This window comes from Corvus hawaiiensis, chromosome 7 (assembly GCF_020740725.1).
Source record: "Corvus hawaiiensis isolate bCorHaw1 chromosome 7, bCorHaw1.pri.cur, whole genome shotgun sequence".
NCBI lineage: Eukaryota > Metazoa > Chordata > Aves > Passeriformes > Corvidae > Corvus > Corvus hawaiiensis.
In genome coordinates, this window is record NC_063219.1 from 30,068,968 (window position 1) to 30,087,648 (window position 18,681).

The 18,681-nt window shown below is 40.6% G+C and overlaps 1 protein-coding gene across 1 annotated transcript in view; it reads right to left on the bottom strand.

Annotated features, from left to right (window-relative positions):
- The window catches only part of ADCY5 (adenylate cyclase 5), a 205,283-nt gene that overhangs the window by 42,348 nt on the left and 144,254 nt on the right, over nucleotides 1-18,681 (bottom strand). The window contains exons 4-8 of the mRNA XM_048308669.1: nucleotides 15,017-15,128; nucleotides 14,712-14,839; nucleotides 10,904-11,062; nucleotides 10,562-10,703; nucleotides 1,434-1,574 (exon numbers count right to left, since the gene is read on the bottom strand). Coding sequence (XP_048164626.1) covers nucleotides 1,434-1,574; nucleotides 10,562-10,703; nucleotides 10,904-11,062; nucleotides 14,712-14,839; nucleotides 15,017-15,128 — 682 coding nt within the window. The remainder of the gene's footprint in view (nucleotides 1-1,433; nucleotides 1,575-10,561; nucleotides 10,704-10,903; nucleotides 11,063-14,711; nucleotides 14,840-15,016; nucleotides 15,129-18,681) is intronic.

Consider the following 18,681-nt stretch of genomic DNA (forward strand, 5'->3'; position numbering starts at 1 on the left):
GAAAAAAAAGTAAGTCTTTCCTCCTACAAGTGAGGGGCAGTGAAGTTTCTAGGACTCAGTTTGGTGTTTCAATAAATAATTATGTTTTTCCAACTGAACAACCAGCTAGACACGGCAAACTGTAATTAACACCAAGAAGCATAATACCATTTGGCAAGCATACACCTTGTTTCTGAACAGGAGGCTTCAAGAACCCCTTAAAAGCTATTCAAAGAAACTTATAATTATGTGCTAGTGTGATTAGTCTCTTCTAATAATGTCATGCCTATTGAGCACACCCTATTGAAAAGCCCACATAAAAAATGCACGGTTTCACTGATCTGTATGCTCATGTCAGAAGCCCTCATTTGGAGATCTGAGAAATGAAAGAAACATTACTATGGAGATCAAGAAATTTGGTTTAGCACTGTAAAATAATATTAAGATTGAATAATATTAGCACCAACTATTAATAAATGTGCCAGCATTTCCCTTTAAAAGATACCATATGCAGTTGCTTTTAGCTATGCCTAAATTTTTAAGCTGTGGGATTGAATCTCATGCTTATGAATTTTTTGAATACTTAAAGGCTTTGGTGACCTGGAGGAGAACTTTGAATATAGACAACAAAGTGAGCAACAAATAGACACTTTTCACTGTGCATGAAGGTTCAAAACAGCACAAATAAGGTTGTAGACCAATCTGATTATGCATGCAATTATAGAGGTGCTAAATATTGTGTCATTATTAAAAATAGGTGCTGTAATATAAACTATCTTCTTAATCTCTATTGCAGAAAACAAAGATATCATCTAGACCTTTATGTAAAATAAGCCATAAAAGTCCTCTCAGTGCAATTGCATTGGTAATTAGCTCTTGTTCATTTTAATTTAGAAAGACTGAAAGGTACAAGAAAGAAAGGAAGATGCCTGCTACCTTAGACCAATTAATCCATGTACTCGAGAATGTATTCTCCAGAGTTAAACACAGCAGTGACATTCCTGGGGCCCCATGAGCACACATGGGCATGCAGCTTAGAGAGGAGAACAGCACCTGGCTGTGACAATGCAAGCCAGAAACATCTGCAGGTACCAAGCTAATAGAAATGTATGCCAGATGCCTCTTGAATGCTTGCATTACGGAGCAGTTTTTGCAGATAATCACGTCTTCTCACACAGCCGTGATGAGTGTTCAGAATGTGGGACAAGTCAGACAAAAGAGCCTTCTTTGTGCCATTCAGCCTCCCTTCCCCTCTCAAGCAACCTTGTGCCTCATCTCACAATCACTCACCTCCAGATGTACCAATTATTGTTATTTCTGGAGTCAAAGTAGAATTTTTCACCCCCATTTGGAAAACGCCCTCAGGGCTGTAAAAACCTTCAGACAAAGCGGGAGGGATATATAACACTGTGTTAAGAAGAAAATAAATTTATGTCCAGAAAGCAAGGCATTACCATTCTCTTCATCTCCTTGGAGACCTGGTGACCTCCGAGGTGGTTATAAAAGGGCCGGTCAACACCCCAGTGTGGCGCGTTATGGCTGATGGAATTGGCACGCTGGCGGTTCATCTTGGCTATCGTGGCTTTCTCATCTTTCTGGAATACAAACCAGAGAGAAATGCATAATAAATTTTCAAACATTTACATGGCAGTTGTTCTCCAAAGCATCTCTCACTTTTGATCTCTCACTCCAAAAGCTGGCTTTGCACCTTGAATGTTATGAAGCTGCCGCTGACCAGAAGCAGTCCCAGTCCACCGTTTCTTTTTCTTCTCAACTTTTAGAACACTTGCCTCTAAGTGGTACCCATTATTTTACTCCTTTACTTGTTCTGAACAACCACCATAACCTGTGTAAACATGGGGAGCATTCCAAAATGGAGACATCTATTTTCTTTATTAGCAAATTGAATCAAACTGAATCATTTCAGATAGAAAATTGCAGTTCCAAGGTGAGATACTACACAGAGGGTCCTCAAAAAGCAATCAAACAGTTAAAATTGGAAGAGAAATGACACACTGAGTGATCTCGTTGAAGAACAGGAGCCTTGAAGGTCCTTGAAGCTATGGAAATACAGGACACCTTTCTCCATAGGTACAAGCAGATAATTTTCCACACTTGCAACAGTATATTCCCAGACATGCTAAGGAAAGCACATAAATCTTTCACTCAACTGTGTATATGTTAAGGGTGATGAAATTGCAGTGTGTGACAAAATGGTCTCCCTGAGTCTAATGCTAGCTTCCAATTTCACACTGACACTAATTCTCCTGAAGTTTGAACAAAGTCTTTGGTTTCATTATCAAGGCCTTGACTCTTGGCTACAATGGGATCTTACTGTGAGGTTAGCACAGGATCTGTCAGACAGGTTTCATTCAAGCTCAGTGCCAGCCATAAGAGCACAGAAGTGCAGCATGTAACTAGGCTCAACAATGGGCAGATCAGGTCCTTATTTTGAATATAGTCCCTAGCCAAAAAGACAGGCAGGTCTCCACATGGAATGTGTTCTGCAGACAGAAGTCCCTCTATCAAGGGCTGCACTGCAGACTGGCTCAGGGAGGATTGTGTGATTTACCTGTACTGACTCAGAAGACAGAGGGGTGGCAATTACTATATCCTTTCTTAAAACAGACAACCTCTGGAGAGCTTGAAAATTCAGAAGGTAGGGATAGTTGTTTATAACTTGAGAGATTAAACTTTTTCAAGAGAATTGCTGCTTCAATGACATTACGGAAAAAAAATAGACTTAATAGTTAATTTTGGATTTCCAGACAACTGAGTTATTTAAAAAGAAAACCTCCATTGCTTTCAACTCTAGAATTTTGGTTCAAGTGTTACTTGACAGTACAAGTAGGTCCACTGCTTTTCTTGCCTGGGGTCTGCATTCCATACCTATTTATTTTGATTCCCCACTATTCAGTGTAACTTGTACTTCTCAGGAGTTTGCAAAATACCTGGTGTTATCTCCATGGTAACCACAGAGTTAAATGTCAAGTGCTATGCTGCCTTAAATTAGGGTTTTTAAAAAGAAATTTAAAAAGGCTTGCTGAAAGTCAGTGCTGGAGAAAGCTGCCTGATTGACAAGCATGGGAAATCATCTTCTCTCTCCTTGCAACAAAGAGACAGCTACAATGACAACAGCTCACCACATGGGCACCAAACATTCCTGAGCACGTGGGGCCACAGCTTCATGGCCACGGGCTGGGGACACGGGGCCAATTGTGACAGGAGCCCTGTGCCCACACCCAGCTGGCCCCGTGACAGTGAGCAGCAGTGGTCCTGCAGCTCCAGGCTGCCAGCAAAGACCTTCTTCATCCAGCCAGGATGACAAGGGTAGGTTCACAAGGAAACCCTGTGGAAGCAGACCTAAGGGAGCTGTCAGCACCCCGGGATGACCATTAAGGGGAACCATAGGCGCTCCCACATCGACACCTCCAGGACAGCAAGTGCCTCCTGTGTCACCTCTTCCCCACATTGAGCCCACCATTGGTTTGTCTGCAATGGCTGAAAATTCCAGCACTTGGCACCAGCTGAGTTTCACATGAGCAGTCATGACAGAGCCACTGGATAACCTCCAGGAGAGACATCTTTTAAATGTTTCTAAAAATACATTAATGTGATGAAATTCTGATGTCCAGATTTGAGTTGGTTTGAGGTTTTGTTTTCTAAGAGTCACTGCTCTTTATACTCTTTGCCATCATTTGTAGTACTTTCTTGTGGTTGTTTTTCAGTTATGCAATCTTTTTCATAGCTATGCTTCTTTCTTTTATGATGTGATGCCAGAAAACTGGTAGGAAATACAGTTTCATTATCTCCAAGCAAATAGATATTGTTTTTCAACAACAGAAGTGACACTGTCAATCCATTTTATTCCAACTTAGGGAAGGGTTTTCAACCAAATGTAATAAAAAACCCCTGATGTTGAAACTAGTCTGGGGATCCATAAAAGCAAAGCTATTTGGTTACTTTACAAATGCCTTTACATCAACAGATGATAAAAATGATATACAGCAGGTTTTCACCCCATGAGTTAGTAAATCCGGTTAGAATTTGAGAAAAACCTTAATGCCAAAGTCCATGAAGGCATACTACCCCTCTCAGCCCATGAGTGATCCTTGTACCTGCTGCAAGTGCTAGTGAGTCTGAAGCATCACTTGATGAATTTGAAGGAAGTAAAAGACCTCAAATGTATTGACTGACACATCTGGATTGAGGTAAGGACAGGACAAATGGGTAAACATGATTCTGAGATTGTTTCTAACCATGAGGTCAGGCGCCATAAATTTTCTATGGCTTCATGAACTCTGGCAGTATTTCCCCCCCACCTCTGGTAGGAAGTTCCCACTGGATTGTGGACTGTGTTTCAGCAGTATTTCCAATCAGATTAAAACGCATATATACAAATACAGTGCACTTTAGCTTTTCCACATTACATAATGTGCTACTATATCATCTTGAACAATAGGACTTTGCTGTTAACATCAATACTTATTATACTGTTATTTTAAAAACTTGAGATAATTTATTTTCTGCAAAATCACTTGTTCCGTGGGTGATGAAAATAACAAACTCTAAAAATTAAGCATTAGATGGGACACAGCTCCTCTGTGAAAATTTATGAGACTGCCTCCTCTGTTTCTTCCTGGCTAAGTGACAGCATAAGGAGAACTTGCACACGAGGTTGCCTAAGGCATAACAAGACTGGAAAAGAAGAATAAAGAAAGAGAAGTGGTGATGCCCTTCAGTCCTACTCATTACAGGTGCTACCAACATGAGAAGAAGGTGCAAAAGTCTCTGACAGCAATGGGTTTTTCAGATTTTAGGTGGATAAACTCCAGAAGGCTGTTGTGGGAACTTTTCAAATCTGGACTCACAAAGAGACTGTAAATCTGATTCCCAGGGGTTGTATTGTGTTCCCACCACCAGTTCCCACACACTGAGCTACAGTAATGCTACAGCAAAACTGCAGAAAGAGCTGGGGTTTTCTTTTACTTATCAATTGAATCAAGAATGCCTGTTACCTCTTTAGTGTGTGTGATAGGATTTTCCAACATATTGATCACTATCAGTGCAACAGTGAAGTCTAATCATGGATCAGCCATATCAGATTTAGCTACATATTATTCTTTGAATTGTCTTGAAGTCCTTCTGACATCTGGATGATGTTTCTTGTAGTGTTAAATGCTCCAAACCACTGCCTTCATAAATCTACATGAGTGGAACCCTGCTGAGCTCTGATTAAATGTGCTAAATTGAGGAATCATCACATTAGATTGATTGTGTTTTAGGAGACTCACATGCTCAACATTTAGAGGACCATTTTGTTTCTTCAGCTGGATGGAATTCCAGGACGTTATTTAGAAAAGAATAAGAATTGTTTTTCTAGGAGTTACAGCCAAAGTTTTGTTGAGCTGTTTTAAGGCCACCATCAACAATCTTTTTTGAAACTGGTGTGTACCTGCTATTGTTAAAAGAAACACCCAAGTGTAATCAATTGAAAGACATTAGAAAAAATAAACACTTTTTCCCCTTTCAGACTTTGTGCACTCAGCACAGCATGTTTGATCAGCAGTACTGCTCATCTGTTTTCAGGCACATTTTGTTTCTACTTGTGTTCAAAACAAAGCATTCCCCTAGATTTCTGACAATGTTGAGGACGATAAAACTAGGTGTAAAACAATGTGCTGCTAAAATCCTATTCACCTTATGGTCTGTTTCCCACTCCTTCAAACACACACTTTTCCACCCTTCTCAGAGTAAAGCTTTGACCAGTGATTAGAGTGCTGGGAAGAGTAGTTGTGATGGTTTTTCAAATTAGTGCAGCACCTGATCTCAGAGAAGAGCAGAATCCGAGCAACAACCACCAAGTGACATGCTCCTGTACAAACACCAGAAACTGGGGCAGCCCAAGAACTGGGAATAATAAATGGAGTACAGTAAGAATATCAGGGAAGTGATAGGATAGCAATAATGAGTGGGACAAACATTTTGAATAAGATTCAGAAGGGCAGATATAAAAGTTGTGAAGGTGGAGGACCAGAGTTATGCAATATGAATGCTACAGTCTGCAGGGTGAGCTAAAAAAGCCCCATGTAACATGAATAAAAAAACCCCATTCTGTAGAAGGGTAAAGATGTCGTGCAGGCCATTGCAATACCTAGGGCTTAAGTTTTGGGAATCACTAAAATGTGGGCAACAGTTTTAGTAATTCTAGCTGATAAATTGCTGTTTGTCTGGAAATAGAGACTTTCAGGTAAAGAAAGAAGTCAGTAAGGAAGAAAGGCAAAGATCTCCTTGGAGAACTCCTGTATTTCTTCCATGCTAATATATTAAGTCCATTAGAAACACATATCCAAATGGTTGTGAAAATTAACTGAATAAGAGCCGAAGTCACTCTGTGTAAATCACCCATGTGAGGATAACAGAAACTTAAAATTCTTCATTACTGTAGAGCTGAAGGAACAGATTGTTTCTCTCCAGGTAATCACTACTGCCACAGTAGAGGCAAAAGGGAAGAAGTCTCATAAGCATAGGGTTATAAATGGAAAGCATTGAATCACAGAATCATTTAGGTTGCATTGAGGATCATTGAGCACAACTGTAAACACAGCACTGCCAAGTCCCACTAAACCATGTCTGGAAGCAAAACTTAAGCGTCATATGCTGAAATCAGAGAGACAACCTCCATTCCAGATCTGTGGAAAACTGCCAGATTCCATTTCAGTTCTGGTAAAAGATATTTTTAATAACTATTTAGTCAGCGATCATGACACAGAGCTTGTAGAGCAGCAAATGCTGGGTTTGGATTAACAGCCTTGAATCCAAGTTTCTCTAAAGAGGAAAAAATACAGTAGCTCTCACTGGCTTTGTTTCTTCCATAGAGCATTTGACAGAGTGCTGTGCTGGAGAGTAATGGCTAAGACAGATGGGGAATATGAAGCTGGGAAAAGAGCTGGTTTCTAGTGAAATGGCAAGAGACAGTGTTGAATAAGGAAGTATTAGTCTAGATGAAAGTTACTAGCAGAGTTACTCAGTTACTGCTCTTGGGGCAGATTTGGGTGAATTTTTTCTTTTATTACCTGGCAGCAAGTGAGCAATGACAGATTTGGCTAACGAGGGAAGCAGAGGTATATTTGATAGATATGAAGAAGTATTAGCACCCAACATTTGAGGACTAACATGGTAGAAATGGAACTTGAGACATTTGAGTGTACAAAGCACATGGTCACTCCCGTAGAGATCACAGACAGAAATTTCATTTCATTATCAGGAATCACATTAGTTCATCACAGAATAAATAGAAGACACTGAGATAATCCAACTTTGCAAAAGGTAAAGGTTTCCTTTGATGAGCAAGAAAATGTGAGAGCTTGTGCTTGTCTCTTCTTTGTTGTGTGAAGACATTAGAAGAGTCTGTCTCAGGAGAAAAAAGGAGAGGGGACACAATTTCTGGCAGACACCAGACAACCAGAGCAACTAGGTTTTAGAGCAGCCCGCTGTTAGCACTAATGGGAGCAAACAAACCACAGCAAAAGATTCAACAGACCTTTATGGCAGAACCTGCTAATTTCATCTTTTTATATGCTTCACAGGCAAGTGCTCACTCATGAGGGCAGCAGAATCAGAGGACAGGGCAAACAGAAAGGTGAAAGCAGATCTGGAGGTAGAGATGAGGAGAAAAAAATCTAAAAAGACTGGGTGTTAAAACTTTGCATTTTGTTCTCTTTTAATAGAAAGCAACTCTTCTGCATACCAGACAGAAAACAACAACTACATTTTCAGCTCTAGAGATATTATTAAGGACTGAGGGAGCAGAATCTAGCCTTTTTCCCCCTAAAACTGCATCAATTATATTCCAGTTAACAGCAATTTTAAAAAGGACGAAGAAAAAAAATATTTTCAAAGAAGAAGCTAGTTTCAGTTCCTGGAACAAGAATATGAGATAAATGTTCCTCCCACTTGCTCTGTGCTCAAGAAATGGTATTAACACAGTGAAAAAGTCAAAAAAACAAAAAAGAGAGAAAGTTCAAAGTTGTGGCTCCCCATGGCAACAGTAAGCAGAAAGGGTATGGAACATAAACCCTTACATTTGATGTATTCATCATAACTCATGGTATTGCTGGGTTTTGATGGCTGTGGGGCTGATGAACCAGGTATCCAGATAATTCAAGTCTGCTGTGTGAACTGAGGAACTGCTCAGGCAGTTACTTGGATCTGCTCTCAGGCCAATGCTAATTCCAAGCCTTATGCACAAGGACAGCAGGAACCCAGACACAACTCACAGGAGCTCTTTACTAAGTGAGGTGAACATTTTATGGCCATTACTGGAACAGAATGAACTGAAAACCTGGCTAAATACATCACAAGATGCCATTAAAATCAAGCAGAAATGAAAGGAAAAAGTAAAGTACCAGAATTTTGCCAGCCATCAGGCAAAATGTTCAAGACTGACTGAACTGACAATGGGCAAAACTTCTGATCTCACTTCTCACTTCTGATCTTCATGTTATGTGAAAAAGTTTTTGAAGAGGGAGACAACTTTAAACACTGGAACAATGGTTGTCAATGGTGGATTTCCCATCCCTGGAAGTGTCCAAGGTCAGGTTGGATAGAGCTTTGAGCAACCTGGTCTAATGGAAGGTGTCCTTGCCCTGGCAGGGTGCTTGGAACAAGGTGATCTCTAAGGTCCTTTCCAATCCAAGGCATTCTACGGAAAGATTCACAAAGAGATTAAAAAATAGCTATGGGAGCACAGAAGTTGCAGCAGTATGGGCAAACCTCAAAACTCTAAACACCTAATACCCATGACACTGGGTAGCTGCTTTTTTATGTTTCAGTTTAGCCCAATAATTACATAAGTCATGCAAATGTCCCAATTTTTAGCCACTCTGGGACGCAGTACGTTACAGCAGCATTATAGTAGCACTCAGAAACTTCAGCTAAGGGCTGCACTATGTAACAGAGCTGCAATAAATACGTATAAAGCAGTGAAAGAATGGCCCATTTTATTTTACTATGGCAAATCAAGGCATAAAGATGGAAGTTCCTCAAAACCTATGTCTGGAATTGAATCCATGTCTCTTATGATTCTCTGTCCAATCTCCTACTCAAAATACATGCCATGTTCAAAAATGAAGTTGGGTGCTAAGCACTCTGAAGTCTCTGTTTCTGAGGTTTTTTGTCTATACTTGCAAGCAGCAGAATCCTGATCTTATGTCTTTCTCTTCTGTCCAGAGAAACTTTCGGTTCTCTCCAAGAATATGCAGACAGCTTGGTGACTGCATGATTTAAGAAGTCAGTATAGGTTCTCCACTCCAGGAAATGGGGTCTGACCACAAGGGTATTTTGACTTATATTCTTAAATCTTCCCAGCAAAGAGAAAGCGATTTGGGTATAAACACCAGCTGGTCCATTGACAGGCAGTGATGCTCAGGAACAATAATCTTGTACTGCAAGTTTTAATCCTCTTTTGAAGATTGACAATTGTTAATGAGATTTATTTTACGAGCAGATAGAGAACAAAACATCATCTTCTCTCTTTAGCAGATGATAAGGGGTTTTCTTGGAGATTTTTTACACTGTATCCATTAAGGAGATTTGAGGCTTCCCTTCTCTCAGGAAATGAGGGAATGGTAGCAAAGTACTTCTGTACAGGTGTTAGTTATTCAAATCAACCATGCTGCTGGAACATGTCACAAACTCTAATTCACTTAATCTCATGGCAGTCCTATTTACAGATGTGGGAAGGTTTAATTGGTTTTAGATTCAGAAAAATATGAAATTATTTTCAATTCAGGCCAATCTGTATATGCTTGCCTATATTGTGAATAGCAAAGTAGTGCCTACAGTGCAGAAATTACTACGTGAAATATTATTGGTTATGCTCAACTAGATCAAAAAGGTCCTTTTCTAGTATTTCAGTCTACCATTTTTTAAAAGAATACAAACCAGTGATAATTTGCTGTTGGCAGTGTCACAAAAAGAAGATATATCAGCTGAAGTCCACTCGAGTTTGACTTGATTCAAGTTCAGTTCAGTAATGCCCTAATAGGCTTATTTTGTGCAGCCTGACCCATGTCATAATTGGTATGATCTCATCTTACTATCACAATGATCATCCATCACTACAATGGGCCAGCTTTTCCCATCTTCAGAAAGAGAGGCTGAAAAGCAATGATAGGAACTGCTCTAATCGTTAAGGTCATTCATCTGGTGAGCCAGTAGACAAAATCACCTCTGTAATCTGACAGAGAAAAGGTCTTTGTGGTTTTACTCTATTCCTTTAAGCACTTCTACAAAACACATATCTATATGAACAACATTCTTCCATGTGATTTTGAAAACAACTTGAGGATTGATTTTGAGGAGAATTTCTTTGAGAGAACTAGAAAGAGCTTGACACAGACACCTTATGTAGTTGGTGGCTATTCCCTTCTATGCACATAAAAGTTCAGGAAGAGGAGAGAGAAACAGGAATTTTTGTCACTGAAAGTCAACTGTCTCATCTAGAAAGGCTTTACTTTGGTGTTTCAGAGACATCAAGTTATTAAAGGTACCTAAACCTGCTTAGTTTGTTTGGTCTTACCCGCTTCTGGCTGCACCGTACAATCAGGAAGGTCTCAATACTGTGCTCTTTCAGATAAGCGTTGCGCTCCCCTCCGAAGCCCAGCTCCACCTCATAGTCTCCATTGAGATAGTTCAGGGTTGCTTTTGTTATGTGGATGCGCCTTGAATGAGACAAAGGACAAGCAAGTTCTGTAGACTCTGAAAAGTTGTCACCTAAAAAGCCAGGTCCTGTCAGGGATGGGTTCCATGTACTGGAACAAACGAGCAATAAACACCAATTGATTTAGCCATGCTACTACTCTTACACATTTAGTATGTGAGTTTCATGGCTAAACACAACAGCTTTGATGAAACAGCTTACCCAGCTTTGCCCCCTGCTTCCATGTGGTTGGCTAATGTAACATCGTTGGACCACACATCAAACTGCCACTTCCTAAGGCCCAAGACCCCGCAGTGAACTCTCCCACTGTGGATTCCGACCCTCATGTTGACATTCACGCCGGTAACCTCACGGACTAGTCTGAAAAGAGACGTGGGGGAGAAGGGGCATTACTTACAACTGAATGGTTGCAGTCAGCAGCACATACTGACATCCAGAACACAAAAATCCATAATGATCCATAAATTATTCACATATGCACATGGGGCTACTCATCCACATCAACAGGACAACAGGACAAAACTGGACAAGTTGTACTGCTCTTGGATGGCCAGGCTGGCCAAGAACAGCACTAATTGGAACAGGGAGCTCTTGGAGTAAATCCATGTACACTGAACTTAGGACCAAGTTGAGAACTCATAAAAAAAAATTATCTCTGGGGCAGTAAAAGGATTAAAGTGCTGGTCTCTGATTTCCATTCCAAAGCTGGACATAACCTGCCAGCACTCGGCCTCATTAAGAGTAATAGCATGTTGAAAAGAGAAAAAGGAAATTATTTCAGAGATCTTAATTTGTCTGTATGGCACCAAGCATCAACTGTTCCACAGATGAAATATGATACGTGTGTGAAATACCCCACTGAAGCTGGAAAGCTTTAACAGGCCTTACAGTAGCAAAACCAGAGAACCACATCTGTTGCAGTCAGCAAACAGACAGCTACAAATACTCAAGTTCTGATTGTAATGAGGTTTTGGATGCTCTGCTCACTCCCAAAAAGACTGCTGAAACACTTTGTGGGTTTTGCCCTTTTGGGGCAAAAGTTAACTTCAATAGCTGTTCACATGAAAAATATATTTAGGAGTGTGGGTAGGAGAGTCTTGAGGCATTCAGAACAACTCTGCTTCTCGTTATTGCCAATCACATCATTCTCAGAATGTCCATGTTTCGCAGGCAAATTCACCTACATCATGTACCACTGTCCCTTCCTTTGAGAAGTAAGTTCCTTGCAGCAAGAAGGTACTTTATACCTTCTTTATACCAGATTTATACCATTATACCAGATTTATACCTTTATACCAGATTTCAATCTCTTCAGTTTTCAGGTTCATCCAGTCCTTTCTAGATAACATCATCTGGATAGGTAAGTCCTCCCAACTCCCTAACATCAACAGTTCTAATATTTATGCTTTAGTTATTAATGAAATTGCATGATTAAAGATAGACCAATTCTGGACTCCGGTTCACTCTTAACAGTGCAATATGTCCCTTAAAAAACAGTGGCCAAGACGACTTCTTGTTGAAACAGCTTATATCTTCCTCGAGTTCCTTTCTCCTTATGATCCATATCTTATGTTTCAGTACCTACTCACTGAAGTGACATTCATTATTTTTATTAACAAGCAACAGAGATTCTCTAGCAGGTAAAGGAAGATGACATGGGTAAGGTGTTACAGGCTTATGAACTGAAAGAACTCCAACCACAACACTCAGGAAAGGAACAGGAACTGGGGTAATAAAAATGTAGTACCCGTAAACCTGACAGGAACAACACAGCTGCAGCTCCTCCCCTCCACTGGGTGCTACAACCCCTCCTGCACCCCCTGCCAAGCCATGTTACTGACACGAGACCAGGGAAATTTTTCTCAGTAGAGTCATTGATGAGAAGGTGACTTTGTCTAGTCTAGACTTTGCAGTAAACAAATAAGTTTGGCTATTCTTTATAAACAAATGAAATATCCTTTGTTACCTTCCTTTTTTTTTTTTCTTCAGCTCATTTATACCAGCAGTACAGTGAATACAATTTTCTTGAAATCTTTTCTATTTGGGGTAACACTCTCTGCTGTTATTAGACACAGATGAAATCAGCCTACAGGCAGGGCCCAGTGTTGGTGAAGCCTGCAATCAAATGTGCAGTAGTTATTTGTTACCTGCAATCAAATGTTCAGTAGCTATTGGTTACCTTAATTGTGAAACCTCTTATCTTGATCCTTAGAGGAGGAGGGGGGAAGAGGGAGAGCAGGGGTAGTGAGAACAGAGTCACCTTCCAGACTTATTAAGAGATAAGATTGTTAAATGCATTCATTATACCGCGAGTGGGAAACAAGTTTTAAAGGCTCTTGAAGAGCTATTTGTAAACAAACACTGAGTGCCCTTCAGCTCTGTGTTTATTCCAGGTAAGGTGGGTTGCAGCTAATCAATGAAGTCTAGACACCCTGGTGTTATCCAGCCTTGTGGGGGATTACACAGCAACACATGAAGATCTCTGGATTTCATCAGGCCAACTACTGGGCAATGGACGCAGTGTTCTGTTGGTAGGGCTGGTGGCTAAGGATTGCTGCTTCTTGTGTTTGACAAGACCCTCTGTCACCTGCTACTTAACTGTATTTCACCTGGAAGAAATAGCATTCTTTCAAGGGCTACTGGAAACTAGTTACTTGCAACTCCTTTTATTTTGCACATTGCATACAAACCCCAAAAGGAGACTGGTGCAAAGCAATGGAGTTTAAAACCAGGAGAGGAGAGGTAGGAAGTCTGGGCAGTGTACACTGTATACAAAGCAAGGGAATGCTGTTGCATACTGTGCTTTGAATGGAGCCCTTGGGTGAAAACACTGCTTTTCACCCGATGTATTTGTGTTATGAAAATGAGGTTGAAAACTCTGGGGGTGTACTGATGTCCTTGCAGAAATTCAAATGGTTAAGGAGGTACTGTACCAAGCTCAGTAAATAGGTAGCTGTAGATTTTATCAAGCTGAAGTGGAAACTCCATCAATTTACTGTATGGAATAAGAGGAGAATTGCCTAGAGATGATCTACTTCTCTGTTGGTGCCACTAATACTTCAGAAGATGCTTTCAGAAAATAAAAAACAGAAGAGAAGGGAAACAGCAGGAGAGTCTGTCGAGCAGGGATGGTGTAGATATCAAGGTCAGCTCAGTTACTATCCAAAACTGAACTTTGTGCCTAAACTTGCATACACTCAAGATGACCAAATAAATCTTCCTTCCCTGAATTCTGAAATAATTGGCCTGTGAAAGCACATGTACAATGCAAACACTATTCAACACTGTCTGTAATCCTCCAAGTAATAAAAACTAGATACAGGTATCCTATTTGTTACTCTTTAAAGACAGGAATGGTCTGGACTAACATCATTTCTAGTCTGACCTCAGGAGCAGGCAAAGCATCACCAGAGGTTTTAAAAGAGAAAAATAAAGATGAGGAAGCAAATAGAAATAAAGAAGAAGACCATGAATCTGTCCCACTCTGTGCCAGACCAACTTCATGCTTTATTTCAGTAATTAATTTAACTAAAGTGAGAAAGCCTTGAATCTGACCCGTTTGGCATAGGGACACATAGAGATGGATTTGTTGAACTAGACAAGACAGACCTTAGCAGAGCAATTTTAAGGTGAGTAAAAAACTGATTTAAAGAGATATAAATGAATAGCGACTGAAATTTAATAAAGTTATTATTAATCCTCTGAATTCACAATTCTGTAATTCACTGGAATCCTCCTTTGGGAACAAGACTTCCTGTAATTATAGTAACCTTTGCCTTTCTCATCAAGAGACTGAGCTCTGATATCCACATGGCTGTATAGACACAAGTGTCTGTTTTGCTGACATCAAACCTTTACAGCATTTTGTTTTCTTGTTCCAGCTGGTTTCCCTTTTTGCTGGCCAGAGTTCTTTGGTTTGGTTACCTTGCTCCTAATGTAAAAAGACCTAACAGAAAGAAAATCTACTTGCATTTGTTCTGAGCTTCTCTATGGGGAATATGGTACTTACGAGATGGCCTCTATCATATCCATTCCCATTTCAACACAGCAGTGTGCATGGTCAGCTCTCGCTTCTGGCAACCCAGACACACAGTAATAGCAATCACCCAGGATCTTGATCCTTAAACAGTGGTTCTCCTAAAAAAAAAAAAAAATAATAAAGGAGAAAGAAGTATTCAGATTATATTCATGCTTGCAATAGCTTGCCTTTTAGGGCAGTGAATATTTAAGAAATCTAGTGAACCAGCACAGTATGTCATTTTTGCAACAGAAGAATAAAAACAAGAGGAAACAAAATTATAATAGAACACTTACAGCTGCAAGCTTATCGAATCTGGCAAAAAGCTCATTCAGTGTCATGACCAGCTCCTGAGCAGTGCACTGGGAGGCCAGACTTGTGAAACCCTCTATGTCTGCAAAGAGGATGCTTGGGAAAAGAGAAAAAAAAAAAAAGGTTACAAAATTTGTTGCTGATATTTGTGTAAGTGTAAATTCCAAGGTAGAAGTCTGGGATGGGGAAGCATGTAGGGGTGTCTCAGCCCTATAGCAACAAGGAGATGAGCAACCCTAATGGCACCTTATGATGCAGCCCCTATCACACCTGCAGTGCCCAGGAGCTCCTCTCAGTAAGGCTGCAAGCACAAAATGACCATGTGCTGCCAAATGACAATTGCAACTTGCCGACTGAGGCCAACCGTGACACAAGGATATCACATCACTCATCCGCCCAGGAGGGACTGGGAAAGCCCTGTGAAAGCAGCCCAGACTGGTTTGAAAGCACAATTATTTGAATCACAAGTATTATTAATGAGCCTTTGATTTCAGTGAATCAATATTAATGTTGTACTGCAAGGACAACAGTGGGTTGTGAGTTTCTTTTTAACTGCACGAAGATTCTGTCTCATTGATAATTACAACATGGAAAATACTGACTTGCAATCAAACCCATCCATTATGGCAAATTTAAAACTATTCAGTAAAACAAGCAGCAGACTGCATCTACCTAGATCTAAGATAAAATGTATACATACATGCACATTCATACAAATAGAAAATTCATAAGCTCTACTTGTATATTGGAACATTTATCCAGTGGTTGATTTGTTCTTTGAAGTTGATTATTGCCATCAAGCTGTACTTGGAAAAGAAATTAAAAGTCTAAATAACAACCACTTTGGAATTGTTTCATCTCTGTAAAATAAAACTCCAACATGCTTTAGGCAAATTGCAGAGGTATGTTTTCAGTTGGAATTCCCTGCAATGTCTTCAGTCAGAAAGCAAAACCAATAAAAATATTTTCACAAGCAATTTTTGCAAAAAGCCTGAAACACATTTCAATTCTGGCATGCTTTTCATATTTTCCTTCTACATTTCAACTCAAATAAATCACCAACCAACCAACCATATTGTATTAAATACTTCTTTGTTAGTCAGACTGATGCTAAAATGTACAAGAAAAAAACAAGACAGGAATGAAGGGATGTCTGAATCAAAATATACTTTGCCATTTTTAAACACTTGAGAAAACACACAAAAATAAATCAAGATTCCACATATTTACAAATAAAAGTAAACCTTCTGAAGAAACACACTTGAAATCAAATGAAAGCTTAGACAAGTCTGTATTGCTCATAAGCAACTTAAGTATGTGCTAATATGTAATGTACAAATGGGAAATGTCTCCAGTTCTTGTGGCAGTAACAAAATGTGTCTTGTTGCTAGCACGTTCCTCTTCCAACTTGGGGCAAATTGCAGATTACTCACTTTTGAACATGTTCACACTCTTTGCTTGTGTGCATGTTGCAACAGCCTTGTGTTAGAACAGGAGAAATAAAGATCAGCTGCTGCTCTGACATTCAGGTGTCAATGGGTGTATCTGAAAATACTACACAGGGAGGCCCTGAGCCTTCTCCTCATGCCTAATAAACATGGACAAATAACTGAGGTTGCTCCCTCCATTCCCCATTACTACCATGCTAGATAAATGGATCAGACATTTCTAGAAGTTAAATTGTGGCAATATTTTCTACCATGCAAATGAAGCAATCAGCAGAGACCTATGGAGCTGCTCTACACACAGATTTGTGTCTGCTGGCCAAGCACCTGAGTGCATTACAGCTGTGTCACCTGCTCTGCCACCAAACAGCTACACCACTGAGCTATCAGAAGACACTCTCTGGGGCACACAGGCTGCAGGGAATGGAAAACCTCATCAGGGTATGGAAAGGACTGCATGTGAGATGGCAGAGGACAGGTATCTGGGAACTGAAGACTGAGAGGATAGAGACACATCCGTGTCAGGCGACTGGAGAAAGAACAGGACAGGAGTCAGAGCAAACAGTCCTTGTGAACCTGAACCCAGCCTGAAGCCCCAGTCCTCTGCTCTCAACAAAGAACTGAAAGCCACTAAATCCCATTTTACTCCTCTGCATAATCTGTCCCCTCCACACATCCCTGCTAGCACTGCAGCTCCAGCAGCAGAGACACCAGCCAGGTTTCTCAGTCCCAATCCTGCAAGGGAGGAACAGGGACCCAGGAACTTCAATTCCTTTTGTTATTAGCCCTTGTAACGCATAAAGTCAGCCTGCTCCCTGTAAAATAGGCAACAATCCAGAAGTGACTAGGAAAATGGTTTCTCTTACAGTAGCCATCAGGGAACAGCACATGATCCTCATCCTGTGTTTAGTCAGAGCTGTTATTTGAAAACAAAGCCTGTTATATCTATGTCCTTGTACACACAACCCACATGCAGTGAGACGACTGAAGCACCTCCAGACCCTGCCAGTGCATCTTACCCAGACTAGCAGCTTTAGAGATTAAACACACAGCTTCCCACTCCCCTTAGCTCCTCGCTCCACACACTTCAGTCTTACATGTCAGACTACCCTTAGCAATGAAGAGATTTTATTAAAGAGCCATGGTGTTGGGGATTGTGATGAAGAGCCCTACTCAAGCCAACTGTTCATCAGTCTTCAGAGGTAATGCCATTTCCTTGCTGGTGGGAGGACAATGCCTGTAATGGGCCTCCCTTGTGCCAAAATGTGCAGTAAATGACAGTGGCCAACAAAAGGTCAAATGAAATAATTATTATAGCTATAAAATATCATGAGATAAGTAAGGCAGTGGTTTAGCAGTACTATTAGCTGAAGCTGATTAGAAGGGATTGACCACACAATCTGCAGTCTGGGCATGCAACTATTATAAGCCCTGAGTCCCAGTCCCTTCATCTGGGAAGCTACTGCTTTGTGGAAAAACCAGTTTAGTATGTAATTAAAATGTTGTAATGGCTTCAGAGCTCTTGATATATTTTCCATTCCATCACTGTCTTCAGATTTACCATCTGATTGGGTTTTGTCCAGCAGTAACCAGGGTATGACCTCAAAAAAATATAGAAAATGGTTTATTTCTGGGAAAGACAGGGAAGAAAAGAGGAATTATCATTAATTTTATATGTCTTTTAAAATTCTTTCTGTTTTATTTTGGTTGAAAAGTACCACAAATTGTGTTTTAGGGTAGAGGTGAATACTTTCCTAAGCTCCTATTTCAGTTCCTATTTCCAGCAAGAACTGGCTCAAGATTTCATAGCTCTACAAGGCAAGCTCAGTTTTATGCCTGTTGCCCTATGTGGCTCATGATACTGACAGGAAAAAAAGATGAAAAAGAGCCTGATGGCAGATCCTGCCAGCCTCTCCTCTGCTTAGGGACCAGCTTGATACCTGCCTGCTCTCACCCAAGCACCAGGCAGGGGAACAGAAAAGGTGGGTACATGGATTAGAACACCCCATAACTGCTGGCTCCTGCTGATTCTACCATTTCTGAAAGGCAGCACAGGGCAGGCTAGGCTCACAGCTCCAGCTGCTGCTGCCATGGGAATGCCAGCCTCTGCCTGAGTTTGGCTCTTCCCAAAACCACCAGGACACAGTGGACTGTAAGGCCTTCATGAATGGGATGTCTGGCTGCTTTCTGCACAGCGCTTCAGA